A 19,249-nucleotide genomic window follows, 5' to 3' on the forward strand; every position below is an offset into this window, starting at 1 on the left:
GTGCATGGTTAATGTCACATTTTATCACTCATCAGTCGATGGACATTTGGTTGCCACTTTTTGACTCCCATGTGTAAAGCTGTTATGAGCATTTGTGAACCAGTTTTTGTGAAGATCAACATTTTCTAGTTTTGCTTTTAAGTTCTGAAGTTAAATAAAATTGAAAAGGTACTTGAAGTTACTTTTTTTCCCCCACAGATGGTATAAAGTATTCCACAAATAAAATTGTCAAATGTTATACTCAGAATACACACATATCCTGAAAGACTATTTAAAATAAGGAGAATGCATTTGTTAAATTAAGAGTATATAAACGTACCTACCATATGTTTGGTACATAGTAGGTTTTTCAGTAGTGATGATGATTGTTGTCACTTTAAATGATAGCCTACATGCAGGTTAATTTCAGAAAGAAGATTCTGACCAAGAGTTATGTAATGTTTTTATTAAGCTAAATATATTTTAAAGATAAAACAATCTTAGTAAAAGCTAAATAACATTTCAAAAATACTTACTGAAGTAGTTTCCTCAAGGAGAGTTAATTTATTAGCATAGTTTTAGTTAGCATGTTTATTTGAAAATGTTATAATATAGCTAAATCCTGTATTTTTATTTTTAGGATTTGCTGTCACAGATGCATCACTACAATGCTGGGGTTAAACAAAGTGCTCTTCTTGGACTTAAAGACCTTTTGTCTCAATACCCATTTATAATTGATGCACACCTTTCAAATATATTAAGTGAAGTGACTGCTGTGTTTACAGATAAAGATGCTAATGTACGATTAGCAGCAGTTCAACTTCTTCAATTCCTGGCCCCCAAAATACGAGCTGAACAAATTTCTCCATTTTTTCCTTTGGTAAGTGCCCATCTCTCTAGTGCCATGACTCACATTACTGAAGGAATTCAGGAGGACTCTTTAAAAGTTTTGGACATTCTGCTGGAACAGTACCCAGCCTTAATTACTGGCCGTAGCAGTATATTGCTTAAGAATTTTGTAGAACTTATTTCTCATCAGCAGCTGTCCAAAGGACTGGTAAATAGAGACAGATCCCAGTCCTGGATACTTTCTGTAAATCCTAATCGGAGACTCACTTCTCAGCAGTGGAGGCTGAAAGTCTTAGTGAGACTCAGTAAATTCCTTCAGGCCTTGGCAGATGGATCCAGTAGGTTGAGAGAAAGTGAAGGACTTCAGGAACAAAAAGAAAATCCCCATGCCACTAGCAACTCCATTTTTATCAACTGGAAGGAACATGCCAACGACCAGCAGCACATCCAGGTTTATGAAAATGGGGGTTCACAGCCAAATGTCAGTTCACAGTTCAGGCTACGGTAAGAAGGATTTCAGTTATGTCCACACTCAGTTTTCCTATATTGAATTTTAACTGCTGATCATTGATGGCTAATTGTGGGGAGACATGAAGTTGTCTTTTATAGTTTTCATATAGTTACTCATGATTTGATTTTATTTACTGATGGGAGGAGTCATCTGAAAGTATTAATTTGTTCATTTCTTACAAAGCCTAATGAGAAATAAAACTTGATGGTCTTTTTTGGCTTTGTCATCTTAGAATTTTATTTTCTTACTAGTCTTGATCAATGTAATTGTCAATTCAGGGAACTTCATTTTACTGGTACTTTACATTTAAGATTTAAATTAAACAGTGATATTTTTTAATCATTAATTTTTATTTTTCATTCTTACCTTTCCTTATTAGGTACCTGGTTGGAGGACTAGGCAGTGTGGATGAAGGCCTGTCATCTACTGAAAACTTGAAAGGATTTATTGAGATAATAATTCCACTGCTAATTGAATGCTGGATTGAAGCTGTGCCTCCACAGCTAGCTGCTTCTGTTGGAAATGGTATAGAAAGAGAACCTCTGCAGGTTATGCAGCAAGTTCTTAATATTATTTCCCTTCTGTGGAAACTCTCCAAACAACATGACGAAACTCATAAATTGGTGAGAACTTAATGGATTCTTTATTTTCTAAGTAATGCCTTTTATCATAAATGGGCAGGTTAGAAATTTACTAATTGATTGCTACTAATTGATTATGCATTTTCCAAAATAATTCTAGTGGTGTAACTATAAGCTTGTTTCTTATTTTAGCCCCAAAATGCAAGTTAAGATAGTCTTGTGAGATGATTCTGAAATTTGTTTGTTTATTTAAGACAGCACAAGTGGGAGAGAGGGGCAGAAAGATTTTTTTTTGCGCGCACACGAGGGGTGGGGGGAGGGAGGGAGAATATCTTAAATAGGCTCCATGCTCAGCTTGATCCTGTGGCCCTGGGATCCTGACCTGAGCCGAAATCAAGAGGCGAGATGCTCAACTGATTGAGCCACTCGTGTGCCCCACTCTGAATATTTTTAATTTAAGTGAAATGTGTAACTGAATGAGCTTGTTTTCATTTGCTTTTATTAGCTGTAATCACAGTAGTGTTACCATGTATTGTTTATGGCAGATTGATTACGTAGGAGCATTCTAGTTTCTGGAGGCCTCTTATGGGATTAAAAAAGTTGCTCATTAAGGAGTTTCTTCCAGTGTATGCCACATTGTCAATTTTAGCAGAAATGGACCACAGTGAAGATCTTATAACTAACCTGTGATTTAGAGAAGAAATTACCTACAGACTTGATTAGTGCATGCTGTTTTGTTTTCTCTTGGCAAGGGATATAAGATCAGAATACATTTCTAAAAGTCACCTTTCACTGTAGGTAAGCTGTAGTTCTAGGTATGGTCTGTGTGAAATTAACCTAAGATTCTAAGTTGTGTAGTAGTTTTTTACTAGAAAAGATGATAGTAAAGACGAGTTTCGTGATGATTTATCTGCTGTGTGGGGGAGAGTTGAATATTGGCAGCCTTTTTGAAGTGCTGTGGTATAGAGAATATAATGTATAGTCCATGGTGTAAGTAAGGAAGAACAAGATCTAAGATTAATTGGTATTAAATTAATATGATAGCACACTTAAAGGGCAGCTGCAGGAACAATACTTTAAAGCTTAAAGTATCTGGTTTATAGAATTTCTGCAAGGATTTTTGACTAGGCAGGCGTGAATCCTTGAAGTTGCCTGCATGTGTACAAAACTGACAAAGCAGTTTTTTGGTTTTGTTCAATTTTTATTTCAAGCTGGAATTTAGAATGAGTTAATAGACTCCATAAAATAAGATGAAGGATAAACTAAAAAGAGTATTCAATGATCCTGAAAAGCATTGTGGAATCATACTAAGGTGTGTGTTTCTTGTAAGAGCTTGCTCTAGCACTATTAACCCATTATCCATCATCTGTAGGGTTGTTACATGAATTGCTTTTTCAAATAGGATGGTATTTTATTGACTACAGTTTTGAGCCTGTCTCATGATTCATTGCATACATTGGCAAGAAATTGATCAGGGTTGGGGGTAGAGTGTATAATTTTATGAAAGCAAAGCTTACTGTCCTTTATGGCAATTAACCTATGGTGTAAGCTAGTGACTAACAATGCATACAGGTTTTTGGAAAAGCATGTTATTTGCATTCTTGAATGGGTTTATCTGAAGCTGGGATAGAAAGTAAAAGTCACGATATCAACATAAACCTTAAGTACCAGTCTTTCCTTCATTTTTAGAAAACTAAGAAAAATTCTAAGCATTTTGGTGTTTGGTGACACACAGGCACTAATTGTTAATCCCTTAGTAATAGTGTTTGTAACCAGATAGAATGGTAGGACCAAATGCAAATTCATTAATTATGCTAATTTTATATTATGCACTATTGTTCAGATAATACTGTGGGATTGGTGGATGGTAAACAAATATATAATGTCAATACTAAGAAGAAAGATGAAAGTAAAGCAGGGTAAAGAGAACATGTGCTGGAACAGAGTGAGTGGGAGCTGTATTATTATTATTATTATTATTATTATTATTATTATGAAGGTTACTTATTTATTTTGAGAGTGAGAGAAAGAAAGAATCCCAAGGCTATGCACTGTCAGTATAGAGCCCAGTGCGGGGCAAACTCATGAACTGTGAGATGACCTGAGCTGAAATCAAGAGTCAGAGGCTTAACAACTGGGCCACCCAGGTGCCTCAAGGGGGAGCTATTCTAAATAGATAGTCATGAAACGCTTTCATGGCTTTTAAATGTCACTGAATAAAGTTAAAGGAGCAAGTCTTAGACCTGTGGGAAGAACCTTCCAGGCATAGGGAACAGCAAGTGCAAAGCCCCTGAAGTGAGAACAAATTTGGCATATCTGAGGAATGGCAGGAAAGCCTGTGCAAGTGAGGTACTAAGAGAATGGTAGAAGATAAGGGGAAAAAGTGACCGTGGCCAGATCATGTAGCACCCTATTGTCCATGGTAAGAAGTTTGGATTTTAACCCAAGTGTGGTGAAAAGACATTGGAGAATTTTCAACAGGGAAGTGGCATGATCTGAATTATGTTTATTTAACTTCAATATGACGAATTGGTACATAGAACACTAGTGAACTTCTCTCTGATCAGCATCCAGGTCTAGCAAAACTGTGGAACCCAAACTCACACCATCTTTCCTATGAATGACCAGTCCTGCCCTACATACATACTTACTCCATTTCTTCTTTCCTGTGTTATTTGGAAGTATGGTTTATGCTTTAAAAGGTCACCGTAGGGGCGCCTGGGTGGCTCAGTCGCTTAAGCATCCGACTTCAGCTCAGGTCATGTTCTTGCCCCACATCAGGCTCTGTGCTGACAGCTCAGAGCCTCGAGCCTGCTTCGGATTCTGTGTCTCCCTCTCTCTCTGGCCCTGCCCTGCTTGCATTCTGTCTCTCTCTCAAAAATAAACATTTCTTTAAAAAAATAAAAAGATCACCCTGGCTACTATGTAGAGAATTGACTTTTGAGAAGGGCAAGAGGAAAAGTAGGGAGACCAGTTGGGAGGCTACTGCAGTAATCTTGGTAAGAGTGGTGGATTAGAATAGAATGGTAGCTAGAGTTGAAGTGATGAGAAGCAGCTGGGTTCTGATAAAGTCAGTGGGACTGCTGATGTGTATAGTGAAGGAAAGAGGAGCAAGAATGGTGCCTGCGTTATGATCCAAATGACAGTGTGACTGCCGGTGGGGAGATCAGTTTATTCATGTTAAATTTAACATGCCTGTTAGAAGTTCAAGAAGACATGTTGAGTATACAGTGATAAATTAGCACAAAGAGAAGAATACAGTAAAGGATACTAAGGAGCTGTAGGGTAACCAGCTAGTCCTACATCCCAAGAAACCTTTTAGTCCCTGGAAAAATGGAATGGTTGGTTCTCTGGATAGGAGAAAATAAGAGTGTTGTAATTTGGAAAAAGTGTTTCAGGTAGGAGAGAAAGATTCAGGAGTACTGCAAGAACTTTAGAGAATTGCATTGCTTTTTGACAAATATTTTTAATGGGAAATAATAGAATTGCTGGGAAGTAGAGTTACTGTGTAACGGAACACTAGTACAAAGACTTTCTGGTATATTTTACAAATATTGCACTAGTGGTTCAAATTCAGAATTTTCTTCTTAATTAGTTTCTCCCTTTTTCTTTTAAACAGTAAATAAAATACAAGTAATGATAATTATTAAACACCAGAAAGATCTGTGGGTGACATTTGGGTGCTCTAATTTATTTTGATTTTAAAATTTATTTATATCTTCTGTCATAAGCAAAAGATGTATTATAATGGTAAATATATAGTTGAATATTAATAAGTGGTCCCATTTCTGCTTAAAGTTTTATTGGTTATTTTAAATTGTTTCTTGTAGATTTTCTAATTTTTATTTATTTTACTAGGAGTCGTGGCTTCGAAAGAATTATCTTATTGATTTCAAACACCATTTTATGAGTCATTTTCCGTATGCCTTAAAAGAAATAACCAAGCACAAAAGGAAAGAGACAAATAAAAGGTATTGTGATTCCTTCCACTGTATAGACTTGAAAAAGTTTTTAACCTGAAATTACCAGAAGATAATTAGCCTTAAACTGAAACGTTCTAAACTGTGAGGGGTTTGTATCTAAATTTTGTGAGATAAAAGTAAAAGTAGCAGTAGTATGGCTGATCTTGAATAAGTAAGTCACTTTAAGCCTTGAGACTTCCGTTTCTTTTAATGTTTAAAAATCTAAAGTGAATATTTTTCACAGAGTATCAAGTTATATAAATAAGAATATAATAAAATTTGTTGAGGGGCTGATTTATTTGGGAAAGAGGTACTATGTAATCCCTAAGCAAGAAAGCATCTTAAAGGTCATGTAGTTGTGTCATTTATATATGAGGAAACTGGTAATGAAACTATTATCAGTATCAGGAAGAAGGATAATTGGAGAGAAATAACTTTCTAAAACAGAATTTATGGATTAGAAGATGGAATTTAAAATTGTAAGCCTGAAAACGGTTTAAATGTTCACCTCAAGTGAGAGCAAGTAAGCGTAGAAACAAGTTATCTAATAAAATTTGAGAAGCAGGTGCAAGCTAGAACGCTAAAAGTGGCAGTTCCTCAAATGAGTAAATGCCTGAAGGGGTCTTAGTCTGTCAGATGATTGTTATATTTGTCAAAGGGAAGAAACTACCTGGAGAATCAATGAGGCTCTTTGAGCAGGGTTTAGAGGATATGCTTAGAAGTGACAAGGCTGTTGGAGGCCGATAAGGTTTTCATTTCTTCATTAAATATTTTGGTTGCTTACTATAAAAGTATCATAATAGAGATCATCAGATGTTTTCTTGTTCTAAGCAATTCATAAAGTTGTTTAAATCAGTCAAAATACAAAATTGGTAAAAATATGTTGGGGAAGAGTTAGGAGACAGAAACCACTCTAGTGATTTTAACAGCATTAAAAAAAAAAAATTTATTTAGTGCACTCAAACAGGGGAGGGGCAGGGGCGGTGCAGAGGATCCAAAGGGGGCTGTGTGCTGACAGCAGTGAGACTGCTGTGGGGCTCAAACTCAGAAACCGTGAGATTGTGACCTGAGCCGAAGTTGGACATTGAACTGACTGAGCTACCCAGGTGCCCCAAAGAACTGAAAAGGCAAAAGGAAACATAATATGGAGATAGCCACTCAGGAAAGTAGGTACTCTCTAGAAGTGGGAGAAAGAAGAGAGCAAGAAGCTTGGAGGAAATGCTTTGTGGCACCAAAACTCTGACCCCTGGGAAAGTGGTTTTTCCTTAGTGGGCATGAATGTTTTTGAGATCTGAAGAGGGGCCTCGAGCTGGGGCTCAAAACTTTGCTAAGGGAATTTTGGCTGGCTGGTGCTTCTTCGGGTCATGATGATGCTGGTTTTGTGTCACAAAAACTGCAAACTGGATTCAACTGTGGCTACTAGAATAAACTGCTTCTGGCCTGAGGAAGAGTTGTTGAGTTGAATTGGCAGCAAAAGGAACCAAAAACAGGACTGGGAAGCAAACAGAAAGGAGAGTATCCCATCTTTCTCCTACAGCTTTCTAGTCTCTTACTAGGACCTACCCTTCATTGGCAGAGCTTAACAAGAAGCCAGCTGCAAAGGAAAAATGTGTTCTAGAGTCCCAGCTGTAGGATGACAAAGCAGAGTATAGAAGGGTGGGTTTGAAGCTTAAAAACAATAGTCCAGTAACTGGCAGGAGGAAAATTGAATTGTATGTAGCAGAAGGCAGTTTATTTAAGGGTTATTAGAATTGTATAATTAACAAGCGCTATAGGAATTTATAAGAAGAGAAAGATCCTTGATGGGATGAACAGATAAAGCTATATTGAAGAGTAGTATTTGAGCATGGATATGACTTTAGCAGGCATAAATGAAGCAAGGGATGAGAGATTATACTAACTAGAAGAGGTAGCATGTAAGAAAACCATAGGATTAGGTAATGGAGAGCATGGGACAGATCTGGATCAAATCTGATTTCTGCTGTTTACCAGCCTTGATGCTGAGAGACGTTCCTTTTCTGTGAAATTTAGTGCCAAAGGGTCAAAGCTGAAAGATAAATGAAGACTTTTGGTTGGATCAGAACTACGTCTTTGGAAGATTAATTTAGTGAGTTTCTGGAGTTGGAGGGGACAGTCAAATAGGTAGCTACTTTCTTGAGTAAGGTATTAGGTTCCCCACCTCCCATCCCTCAACAAACATGATTTTTTATTAGAGCAAAACTTTTAAATCTGGTCCATGGATAAGCTTCAGAAAGTCCTAGAACTCTTGAAGAGTTTTATGTGTGTGTATTTTTCTTGATAAGAGCTTCCATACATAATTTTCATCAAAATGAGATTAAGTAGTAGTTAGGAAGTTTGTCATTTAGTAGACCATTAAATGCAAGTAAATTATCCAAGAGTGTATGGGTGTGCTGTCATTATTCAAAACATTTATTGAACACTTAACATGTGGAAGGCAGTTACTGTACTGTGTGCTGAGCATTTTGAGGTAAAGGGGTGATGCTTTGGAGTATAAGCTAATGGGGGAGATGTTTATTTCTGATTGTTTAATCTGTGACCAACTGTGATAAAGTTAAGGAACAGTTTAGGTAATATGAGAGTATATAATAAGGAGCTTGTCCTGATCTTTTAAGAGGGAATAGAGTTGTAGGGAAGGCTGCCCTGATGAAGTGATTTGTACCAAGATATAAAAGGTAAAAAGGAGTTAACTTTATGAAGATGTTGAGGTAATGAAATTGTGGAATTTTTTTAAAAGATTTTATTTTATTAAAAAAAAAATTGTAACATCTATTTTAGAGAGACAGAGATAGAGCGCGAGCAGGGGAGGGGCAGAGAGAGAGGGAGACACAGGATCTGAAGCAAGCTCCAGGCTCTGAACTGGAGCCTGATGCGGGGCTTGAACTCATGAACTGTGAGATCATGCCCTGTGTTGAAGTTGTACGCTTAACCGACTGAGCTACCCAGGTGCCCCCATGTGGAATTTTGAAAATTAAATTGAATTTTATTTCATTACAGTAAGTGTACTCTTTAATCCCCATCCCCTATTTAACCCATACCTCTACCCAACTCCCCACTGGGAACCGTCAGTTTGTTCTCTATAGTTAAGAGTCTGTTTCTTGGTTTTTTTCTCCCTCCTTTTTTTTTTTTTTGTTGTTCTTTTTTGTTTTTTTGAATTTTCCGTAAGTTTCCACATTTGAGTGAAGTCATATGGTATTTGTCTTTCTCTGACCTATTTCGCTTAGCACTATCCTCTTCAGGTCCATCCATGTTGTTGCAAATGGCAAGATTTCATTCTTTTTTATGGCTAAATATTCGTGTGTGTGTGTGTGTGTGTGTGTGTGTGTGTGTGTGTGTGTATGTACAAACATATGCAGTACCTTCTTTATCCATTCATCTTTCGATGGATACTTGGACTGCTTCCATAGTACGGCTATTATAAGTAATGCTGCAATAAACATGTGTACATGTATCCCTTTGAATTAATGTTTTTGTATTTTTGGGTAGATACCCAGTAGTGTGATTCTTGGATCATAGGGTAGTTCTATTTTTAACTTTTGTTTTTAAGTAGGCTTCACACCCAATGTGGAGCCCAATGTGGGGCTCGAACTCACAACCCCAAGATCAAGACCTGAGCTGAGATCAAGAGTCTGACACTGACTGAGCCCACCCAGGCACCCCTGTTTTTAATTTTTTGAGGAACCTCCATGCTGTTTTCCACAATGGCTATACCAATTTGCATTCCCATCAGCAGTACATGAGTGCTCCTTTTTCTTCACATCCTTGCAGCACTTGTGTCTTCTGTTTTTGATTTTAGCCATTCTGACAGGTGGGAAGTGATACCACGTTGTAGTTTTGATTTATGTTTCCTTGATCACGAGTGATGTTGAGCATCTTTTCATGTGTCTGTTGGCCATTGGCCATCTGTATGTCGTCTTTGGAGAAATGTCAGTTCACATATTCTTGTTTTAAATTGGATTATTTGTTTTTTAGGTATTGGGTTGTGTCAGTCTTTTATATATTTTAGCTACTAACCCTTTATTGGATATGTCATTTGCAAATATTTTCTCCCATTCTGTAGGGTGGTATTATTTAGTTTTGATGATTGTTTCCTCTCTGTGCAGAAGTCTTTTATTTTGATGAAGTCCTAGTAGTTTACTTTTGTTTTTATTTCCCTTGCCTCAGGAGAACTATCTAGAAAAATGTTGCTATGGCCAGTGTCAGATTACTGCCTGTGCTCTTGTCAAGGATTTTTATGGTTTGAGGTCTCACATTTAGGTCTTGAATACATTTTGAATTTGTTTTTGTATATGGTATGAGAAAGTGGTCCATTTTCATTCTTTTTTGTGTGTAGCTGTCCAGTTTTCCCAACACCATTTGTTGAGACATTTTTCCATTGTATATTCATTTCTCCTTTGTCCAAGATTAATTGACCATATAATAGTAGGTTTATTTCTGGACTTTCTATCCTACCCCTGTCTGATCTACATGTCTATGCCAGTAGCATATGTTTTAATTGCCACTGCTTTGTAATATAACTTGAAATCTGGAATTGTGATACCTCCAGTTTTGTTTTCCTTTTTCATGATTGATTTGGCTATTGAGGGCTTTTGTGGTTCTATACACATTTTAGGATTGTTCTGTGAAAAATGCTATTGGCATTTTGATAGGGGTTGCATTAAATGTATAGATTGATTTTGGGTAATATAGACATTTTAACAATATTTATTCTTCCAACCCATGAGCATGGAATGTTTTTCCATTTGTTTGTGTCATCTTCACTTTCTTTCATCAGTTTTTAAAAATTTTTCAGAGTGTAGGTTGTTCACCTCTGGTTAAGTTTATTCCTAGATCTTTTATTGTTTTTGGTGCATTTGTAAATGGGATTGTTGTCTTAATTTCACTTTTTGCTTGTTTCATTATTAGTGTATAAGAATGCAACAGATTTTTGTACATTGATTTTGTATCCTGTGACGTTACTGAATTCATTTATCAGTTCTAGTATTTTGGTGGAGAATTTTGGGTTTTCTGTGTATAGTCTCCTGTTACTGTAAATAGAGTTTTACTTCTTCCTTACCAATTTGGATGCCTTTTATTTCTTTATGTTATCTAATTGCTGGGACTTCCAACATTATGTTGAATAAACTTGGTGAGAATGGACGTCCTTGTCTTGTTCCTGACCTCAAGGGAAAAGCTCTCAGTTTTTCACCACTGAGTAAGATGTTGGCTGTGGGTTTTATTATATTGAGCTATGTTCCTTCTAGACCTACTCTGCAAAGGGTTTTTATCATGAATGGATGCTGTACTTTGTCAAATGCTTTTTTGCATCTGTGGGACAGAATGCATCATCTATATGGTTTGTATTCTTTTTCTTACTGATGTAATGTATCACATTGATTGTTTTGCGAATATTATTTTTTGATGTTTATTTTTGAGATAGATCCTGAGTGGGGGAGGGACAGAGAGAGGGAGACACAAAATCCAAAGCAGGTTCGAACCCATGAACCGGGAGATATGACCTGAGCTGAAGTCTGACACTGAAACCAACTGAGCCACCCAGGCGCCCTGACTGTTTTGCAAATATTAAACCACCTTTGCATCCTAGAAGTAAATTCCACTTGATCATGGTATATGCTTTTTTAAATATATTGTCGGATTTGGTTTGCTAATATTTTGTTGAGGATATTTGCATCTGTAAGAGATAATGGCCTATAGTTCTCTTTTTTGTGTCTTTATCTGGTTTTGGTATCAGGGTGGTAATTGGCCTCATTGAATGAATTTGGAAGTTTACCTTTTTTATTTTTTGTAATAGTTGGAGAAGGAGTATTAACTCTTCTCTAAATGTTTGCTAGAATCTGCCTGTGAAGCCGTCTGGTTCTGGACTTTTGTTTGTTGGGAGTTTTTTGATTACTGATTCAATTTCATTGCTGGTAATTGATGGGATCAGATTTTCTATTTCTTCCTGCTTTAGTTTTGGTAGGTTATGTTTCTAGGAATTTATCCATTTCTTCCAAGTTGTCCAATTTGTTGGCATAGATATTTTCATAGTATCCTGTTACAGTTGTTTGTATTTCTAGGGTGTTGGTTATTATTTCTCCTTTTTCATTAATTGCATTTGGGTCTTTCTCTCCCTCTCGTAGGTATTTATTTTATTTTTTAATTTTTCTTTATTTAGTTTTTTGTTGAGTCTTGCTAGAGGTTTATCAGTTTTTGTTGATAGAAGAACCAGTTTCTGGTTTCATTGATATGTTCAATTATTTTTTCTAAATTTCTGTATCATTTATTTCTGCTCTAATCTTTAATTATTTTTTTCCTTTTGATGGCTTTGGGTTTTGTTCTTTTTGTGGCTTCTTTAGGTGTAAGGTTAGTGTGCTTATTTGAGGTTTTATTGAGGTTTTTTATTTTTTACATTTATTTATTTTTGAGAGACAGAGACAGCGTGAGCAGGGGAGGGGCAGAGAGAGAGGGAGACACAGAATCAGAAGCAGGCTTCAGGCTCCCTGGTGTCAGCTCAGAGCCCAATGCGGGGCTTGAACCCACGAACCATGGGATCATGACCTGAGCCGAAGTCAGATGCTTAACCGACTGAGCCACCCAGGCGCCCCTTGAGGTTTTTCTTCTTGAGGTAGACCTGTGTTACTATAAACTTCTTTCTTAAGATTTTTTTTTAAACCATTTGAAAAAAAATTTTTTTAATGCCTGTTAATTTTTTGAGAGAGAGAATATGAGTGGGGGAAGGGGCAGAGAGAGAGGGCAACACACGAAGCAGGCTCCAGGCTCTGAGCTGTCAGCGCAGAGCCCAATGTGGGGCTTGAACTCACGATCCACGTGATTATGACCTGAGCCCAAGTCAGATGCTTAACCAACTGAGCCACCTATATAAACTTCTTTCTTAAACCACTTTGCTACAGCCCAAAGATTTTGGACTGTTGTGTTTTCATTTTCATGTAATTTTTGATATTCTCTGATTTCTTGGTTGACCCATTCATTGTTTAATGGCATGTTATTTAACTTAACCTCCATGTATTTGTGCTCTTTTCAGATTTTTTTCTTGTGGTTTAGTTGTAGTTTGATGGCATTGTGGTCAGAAAAGATGTATATAGAACATTGATTTTTTTTTTTTTAATTTGTTGAGACTTGTTTTGTGGCCTAATATGTGATCTATTCTGGAAAATGTTTTGTGTGCACTTGAAAAGAATTTGTACTCTGCTGTTTTTAAAAAAATTTTTTTTCAACGTTTTTTATTTATTTTTGGGACAGAGAGAGACAGAGCATGAACGGGGGAGGGGCAGAGAGAGAGGGAGACACAGAATCGGAAACAGGCTCCAGGCTCCGAGCCATCAGCCCAGAGCCTGACGGACCGTGAGATCATGACCTGGCTGAAGTCGGACGCTTAACCGACTGCGCCACCCAGGCGCCCCTGTACTCTGCTGTTTTAAGATAGAATGTTCTGAATATGTTCAATCCATGTGGTCCAGGATTTCATTCAAAGCCACTATTTCTTTGTTGATTTTCTGTTTGGATGACCTGTCCATTGATATAAGTGGACTTTTAAAGTCCCCTATTATTATTGTATTACTATCAGTTATTTCTTTTATGTTTGTTATTAATTGTTTTTTGTATTTGGGTGCTCCCATGTTGGATGTGCAAGTACTTACAATTTTTATATCCTCTTGTTTGGAATGCCCCCTTTATTATTACATAGTGCCCCTTTTTTGTCTTTTGTTATAGTCTATAACAAGTCTTTTTAAAGTCTATTTTGTCCAGTATAAGTATTGCCGTCTTGGTTTTCTTTTAACATCCATTTGCATGATAAATATTTTTTCATCCCCTCACTTTCAATCTGCACGTGTCGTTAGGTCAGAAACGAGTCTTTTGTAGGCAGCATATAGTTGGGTCTTGTTTTTTTAATCCACTCTGTCACCCTGTGTCTTTTGATTGGATCATTTAGTCCATTTACATTCAAAGTAAATATTGAATAGATATGTATTTACTGCCATTTTGTTACTTGTTTTATGGTTGTTCCTGTAGATTTTCTCTGATCCTTTCTCTTCTCTTGCTCTCTTTCATAGTTAGTTTGCTTTTTCTAGTGATATACTTGGATTCTTTTCTCTTTATTCTTTGCATATCTATTACTGATGTTTGATACGTGGTTATCATTAGGTTTGCACATAACATCTTCTACATGCATATAGCAGTCTATATTAAGTTGATGATCATTTAAGTTTATACTGTTATTTACTCCTCTCCCTCCCATGTTTTAGGTACATGGTTTCATATTTTACATCCTTCTATTTTATGAATCCCTTAACTGAATATTTACAAATACATTTATTCTTATTGCTTATGTGTTTTCTACTTTTTGTACTCTCACTTATGGTCTTCCTTTTCATTCAGAGTCCCCTTTAAACATTTCTTGTAGGGCTGGTTTAGTGGTCATGCGTTCCTTAATTTTTGTCTGAGAAACTCTTTTATCTCTCCTTCTATTCTGGATATTCTTGGCCACAGATTTTTCCCTTTCAGCGTGTTGAATATATCCTGCTGTACTCCTTTCTGGCCTGCAAAGTTTCTGCTGAAAAATCCACTGATACTCCTGTAGGGTTCACTTGTACGTAACTGTCTTACTTTCTCATGGTCCTTTAAAAATTTTTTCTTTATCACTACTTTTTGCCATTTTAATTACTATGTTTGTTGGTGTGGATGGCCATGGTTTGAATTGGGAGTGGGGGGAGGGTCTCTTTTTCCTGAATCTGGATCTCTGTTCCTTCCCCAGACTAGGGAAGTTTTCAGGTATTATTTCTTCAAATAAATTTTCTTCCCTCTTATCTCCTCTTCTGAGATCCCTATAATGCAGATTGTTACTATGCTGGATGGAGTCACTGAGTACCCTAAGACTATTCTCAGTTTGCATAAGTTTCTTTCCTCTTATTTACTCAGCTTGGTTACCTTCCATTACTCTGTCTTCCAGGTCATTAATTTATTCTTTGCTTTGTCTAGCCTGATATTTATTCCATCCAGTGTATCTTAAATTTCATTTTCTGTGTTCTTGATCTCTGATTAGTTCTTTTTATTCTTTGACAGTCTTACTGATGTTCTCCATTCTTTTCTCCAATCCAGTGTCTTTTTTTTTTTTTTTTAAGTAAGGTTCATTTTCAGTGCAGAGCCCAACATGGGGCGTGAACTCAGGACCTTGAGATCAAGGCCCGAGCTGAGATCAAGCGTCAGATGCTTAACCAACTGAGCCACCCAGGTGCGCCTCTCCTGTATCTTAAATTCTCTATCAGGCATATTACTTATTTTCACTTTGGTCTCATGCTGTGGTTTGGTCCTGGTCTTTCATTTGGGAGATGTTTCTCTGTCTCCTCATTTTGCCTGACTTCCTGTGTCTGTTTCTGTGGGTTAGGGAAGTCAGCTGTTTCTTTTGCTCTTAACAATAATAGTCTCTTAAAGAAGAGGTCCTGTAGTGCCCGGCAATGCAGTGTCCCGTTTCCCAAGGCCTGATGCTTCAAGAGAGTGTCTCCTATGTGTTTTGTGTGTGCTCTCCATTTACGTCTTGGCCTCTTTTTCCTTTAGTGTAGTTTACAGAAGCTCTCTTTGCTCATTGTGTACAGTGATCCTTGGCAGGGGTGGGACACTGTTTATTTGTTTAAATGTTTATTTGTTTGGCGGGGGGCGGGGGATGAGTTAGGGACAGAGAGAGAGGGAGACACAGAATCCGAAGCAGGCTCCAGGCTCTGAGCTGTTAGCAAGAGCCTGACATGGGGCTTGAATACATGAACTGTGAGATCATGACCTGAGCCAAAGTTGGACGCACAGCTGGCTGAGCCACCTAGGTGCCCCCAGGTGGAACACATTTTAATAAGGGGTGTAGTGGTCTGCTTATGAAAGGAGACCTGCCACTACTGCTGCCAGAACTGAGGTCCTGCAAAACATGAATGTCAGGAGATGTGGCATTGGCAGAGTTTGTGCTGGGTTTCTTGGGGAGGGGCCTGCAGCCCTAGGACTCAGGCCTGCATGTGACTGGGAAGGGCATATCTGCTGAATTGTCATGGGTTGGGGGGTGTTGGGTATGGTGGAGGGTGTGGGATGTTTTGGCAGGGGTGGGATGTAAGGAGGCTTGGCAGGTTAGGTTAGGAGTGGTAGCACGGGGCTGTTTCCTGTTGGTGGCTATTTATGCTGAAGGGAGAAGAGGGAAATGACCCTTGCCAGGTCCTTTGTTCCTAGAGGGGTCTCCCTGTGACCTCTGCCTCTCTGGGCCATGCTTTGAGATGAGCAAATCGCAAATCACTCTCCCTCTTGTCTGCTCTTGAGTTTTCCAGTTGCTGATACTATGCTGTATTTGCACGGGCTGTTTGTCCTGCTCTCTTTAATTGTGGGAACTCTGCTTCCTAATGTCTTCTGGGCTTTCTCAGAGCCAAGTCTGCCAATTTTTAAAATTTCAGGCTTTAAGTCCCGCTGGTTTTTGAGAACTACAAAATTCAGCCCCTCTCATTTTCAAAGGCAAATATTCCAGGGATTCATCCCCCTGTTCAAGGGCTCCCCTACGTGAAGTCTGTTTTCTGCCCTTCTCTATGCCACCATCTCCTTCTCCATTGTGTCAAATAGCCATGGTTCATTTTGCTTCCAGACTGTCTTTGCCCTTCCTACCTTCTTTAATATGTCCCCTTCCCTGCTTTTAGTTGTGGAATTTGTTCTGCCAGTTTCTGGATGGTTTCCTAGGTAATTTACACTGATACGGGTGTTATCTAGTTGTATCCATGGGAGGAGGCAAGCTTAGGGTCCTCCTACTAGTACTGCCATTTTCCCAGACAACTTTGCAGTTGTGGGATTTTTAGCAAAAATAGATTGGCAATATAACTGGCTTATTTTTTACAAGATTCCCTAGGGATTCATTTTTAGGGATTTTGGGCTGCTCTTTTACTTCATAAGGAGCTGCATCGAATACTTAGATAACCTGTGGAGGGCAACAAAAGTTAAAGTTGGGGGGACAACGTTGGCTTTGGCCAGTGGTCTTCATCTTATTCATATAACCTCAGTTAATTTTTTACCTGATGTCTAAATTTGTTCATCTTTGGTTCAAATACAAAGGATAGTATTGATTTTTATTGTGGTAAAATATACATAACATGAAATTTGAGCTTTTTAAAAAAATGTTTATTTTGAGAGAGACAAGCGTGCGTGCAAGTGCAAGTCAGAGAGGGGCAGGGAGAGAAGAAGGTAGAGAATCCCAAGCTGATAGCACAGAGGCCCTTGTGAGGCTTGATTTCATGAATCATGAGGTCATGACCTGAGCCAAAGTTGGACGCTTACCTGACTGAGCCTCCCAGGTGTCCCTTTACCTTTTTAACTTAATTACTTGTATGTGTTCGGTTCAGTAGTATTAAGTATATTTACATTGTTATGCAACCATCACTACCATCCATTTCCAGAAATATTTTCATTTTCCCAACTTGAAAGCGTATCGGTTAAAAAATAACTCACCATTGTCCCCTACCACCAGCTCTTGGAACCACTGCTCTACTTTTTATCTCTAATTTGACTCTTCTAGGTATCTCATAGAAGTAGAATCATAAAATACTTTTCCTTTTGTATCTGGTGTAATTTCACTTAGGAAAATGTCTTCAAGGTTCATCCGTATTGTAGCGTGTACCAGCATTTCATTTCTTGTTTTTTTAAATAGGTTTTATTTTTTGGAGCAGTTTTAGTTTCAAAGTAAAATTGAACAGAAAGTACATACAGAACTGTCGTGTACTCCTCCTAGAAATGCATAGCCTTTCTTCTATCGTGCACATAGTTTTACATTTGTTAGAATCTATGTACCTGCATGGACACATCTCAAATCTGTCGTTTACCTTAGGGTTCCCTGGTGGTAGTAACATTCTGTGAGTTTTGACAAATGTAAAATGATGTGTATCTGCCTTGTTGGTATCATATAGGATAGTTTCACTGCCCTAAAAATCCTGTTCTCTGCCTATTCATCCCTCCCCATGTTTTTTTCATGACTTGATAGCTCTTTTTATGTTTGTTTATTTTTGAGAGAGTGTGTGAGCATGCACAAGTGAGGGGTGGGGCAGAGAGAGAGGGAGATGCAGAATCTTAAGCAGGCTCCAGGCTGTCAGCGTGGGGCTTGAACCCATGAACCTGGGAGATCTTGACCTGAGTCAGATGCTCAATGAGCCACCCAGGCACCCTGATAGCTCTCTTAAGTGCTAAGTAATGTTTCATTATATGGGTAGGTCACAGTTTATGTATGCACTCGCCTACTTCCTGAAGGATCTCTTGGTTGCTTCCATGTTTTCCTTCCTTTTTAAGGCTAAATAATACTCCACTGTATATATATACCATATTTTGTTTATCCATTCATCTGTCAATGCACTTTTGGTTGGTTTCCACCTTTTGGTTATTGGGAATGATGCTGTTGTAAACATTGGTCTTCAAATATCCATTTGAGTTCCTGCTTTCAGTTCTTCCCTGTATATCAAAGGATATAATTTGTCATTGAAAATACAGACATTTAAAAATGCATTGTAGTCATCTGTAAGAAAACTCTTTTTTTGCTCAAAATGTATGAACCTACGTGGTGATGGTCTTTAACAAGATAATTCTAATATGTACTGGGAGCAGATACTATAACTGAACTAACATGAGTTCATTCCTTGGTGAGTTCTAGAGATGCAGTGGTCACACAAAGAAAACCATTTGCTACAAATAAGGAGATCATGGGGAATAGCTTCCAAATCCATGACTCCCTGAATATGGGTGAGCAGGTTCTTTTTATTTGGGGTTTAGGATGAATATTCAGAAAGGGGGGCTTTGTCATCGCATGTACAGGCAGGCATAAATTTGCACAGACATACTTAGACTGTTTTTGCATTCCTTTTGTTCCCTTAAAATCCTTAACTACTAAAGTTTTTGCATTTCTTTGTACTTCTGCTAGGAAGTTTTGTAAAAAGTGTCCTTAGGCTTAGTAGAACCAGTGGGGCATAGATCACAGAAACTAGCTGGGGCCTAAATGACTTCTCTTGTGTCCTAAAAACTGTGTCTTTCTTTTACTTGGGACTCCAAATCTTTCTGTTCACAACAGCTAAGTCTTGCCTTTGGTGTATGAATCGGCTTGTGAGAGCAAGCTGACTGGAGTCATCCACTAGTTGGGATGATTTTCTAGTATGCTGGGAAAATTAGTTTCTTTTTTGAGTGGGAATGGAGAGCTTTGATTTGGCAAGTTGTCATTAAGTGGTGGTTTGGTTGTTGGGAATTTAGTGCAAAGGGTATAGAAAAAGATTGATTTTCTGCTTATGGCAGTGACAAAGTTTTTTTAGAAATTTTATTTTTTTTAATAGGTGTACTTTTTCCTTTCTCCTCTTTTTTTT

At 37.8% G+C, this 19,249-nt stretch overlaps 1 protein-coding gene across 2 annotated transcripts in view; it reads left to right on the forward strand.

Annotated features, from left to right (window-relative positions):
• TEX10 (testis expressed 10) overlaps positions 1-19,249 on the forward strand; it is a 57,608-nt gene that overhangs the window by 5,697 nt on the left and 32,662 nt on the right. The window contains exons 3-6 of one of the 2 annotated variants that reach the window (XM_053204878.1): positions 620-859; positions 1,148-1,332; positions 1,719-1,962; positions 5,779-5,891. In XM_053204878.1, coding sequence (XP_053060853.1) covers positions 620-859; positions 1,148-1,332; positions 1,719-1,962; positions 5,779-5,891 — 782 coding nt within the window. Of the gene's footprint in view, positions 1-619; positions 1,333-1,718; positions 1,963-5,778; positions 5,892-19,249 lie in introns of both variants that reach the window. The other variant, XM_027039548.2, reaches the window with a different exon arrangement.

Source organism: Acinonyx jubatus, chromosome D4 (assembly GCF_027475565.1).
Source record: "Acinonyx jubatus isolate Ajub_Pintada_27869175 chromosome D4, VMU_Ajub_asm_v1.0, whole genome shotgun sequence".
Taxonomy (NCBI): Eukaryota; Metazoa; Chordata; class Mammalia; order Carnivora; family Felidae; genus Acinonyx; species Acinonyx jubatus.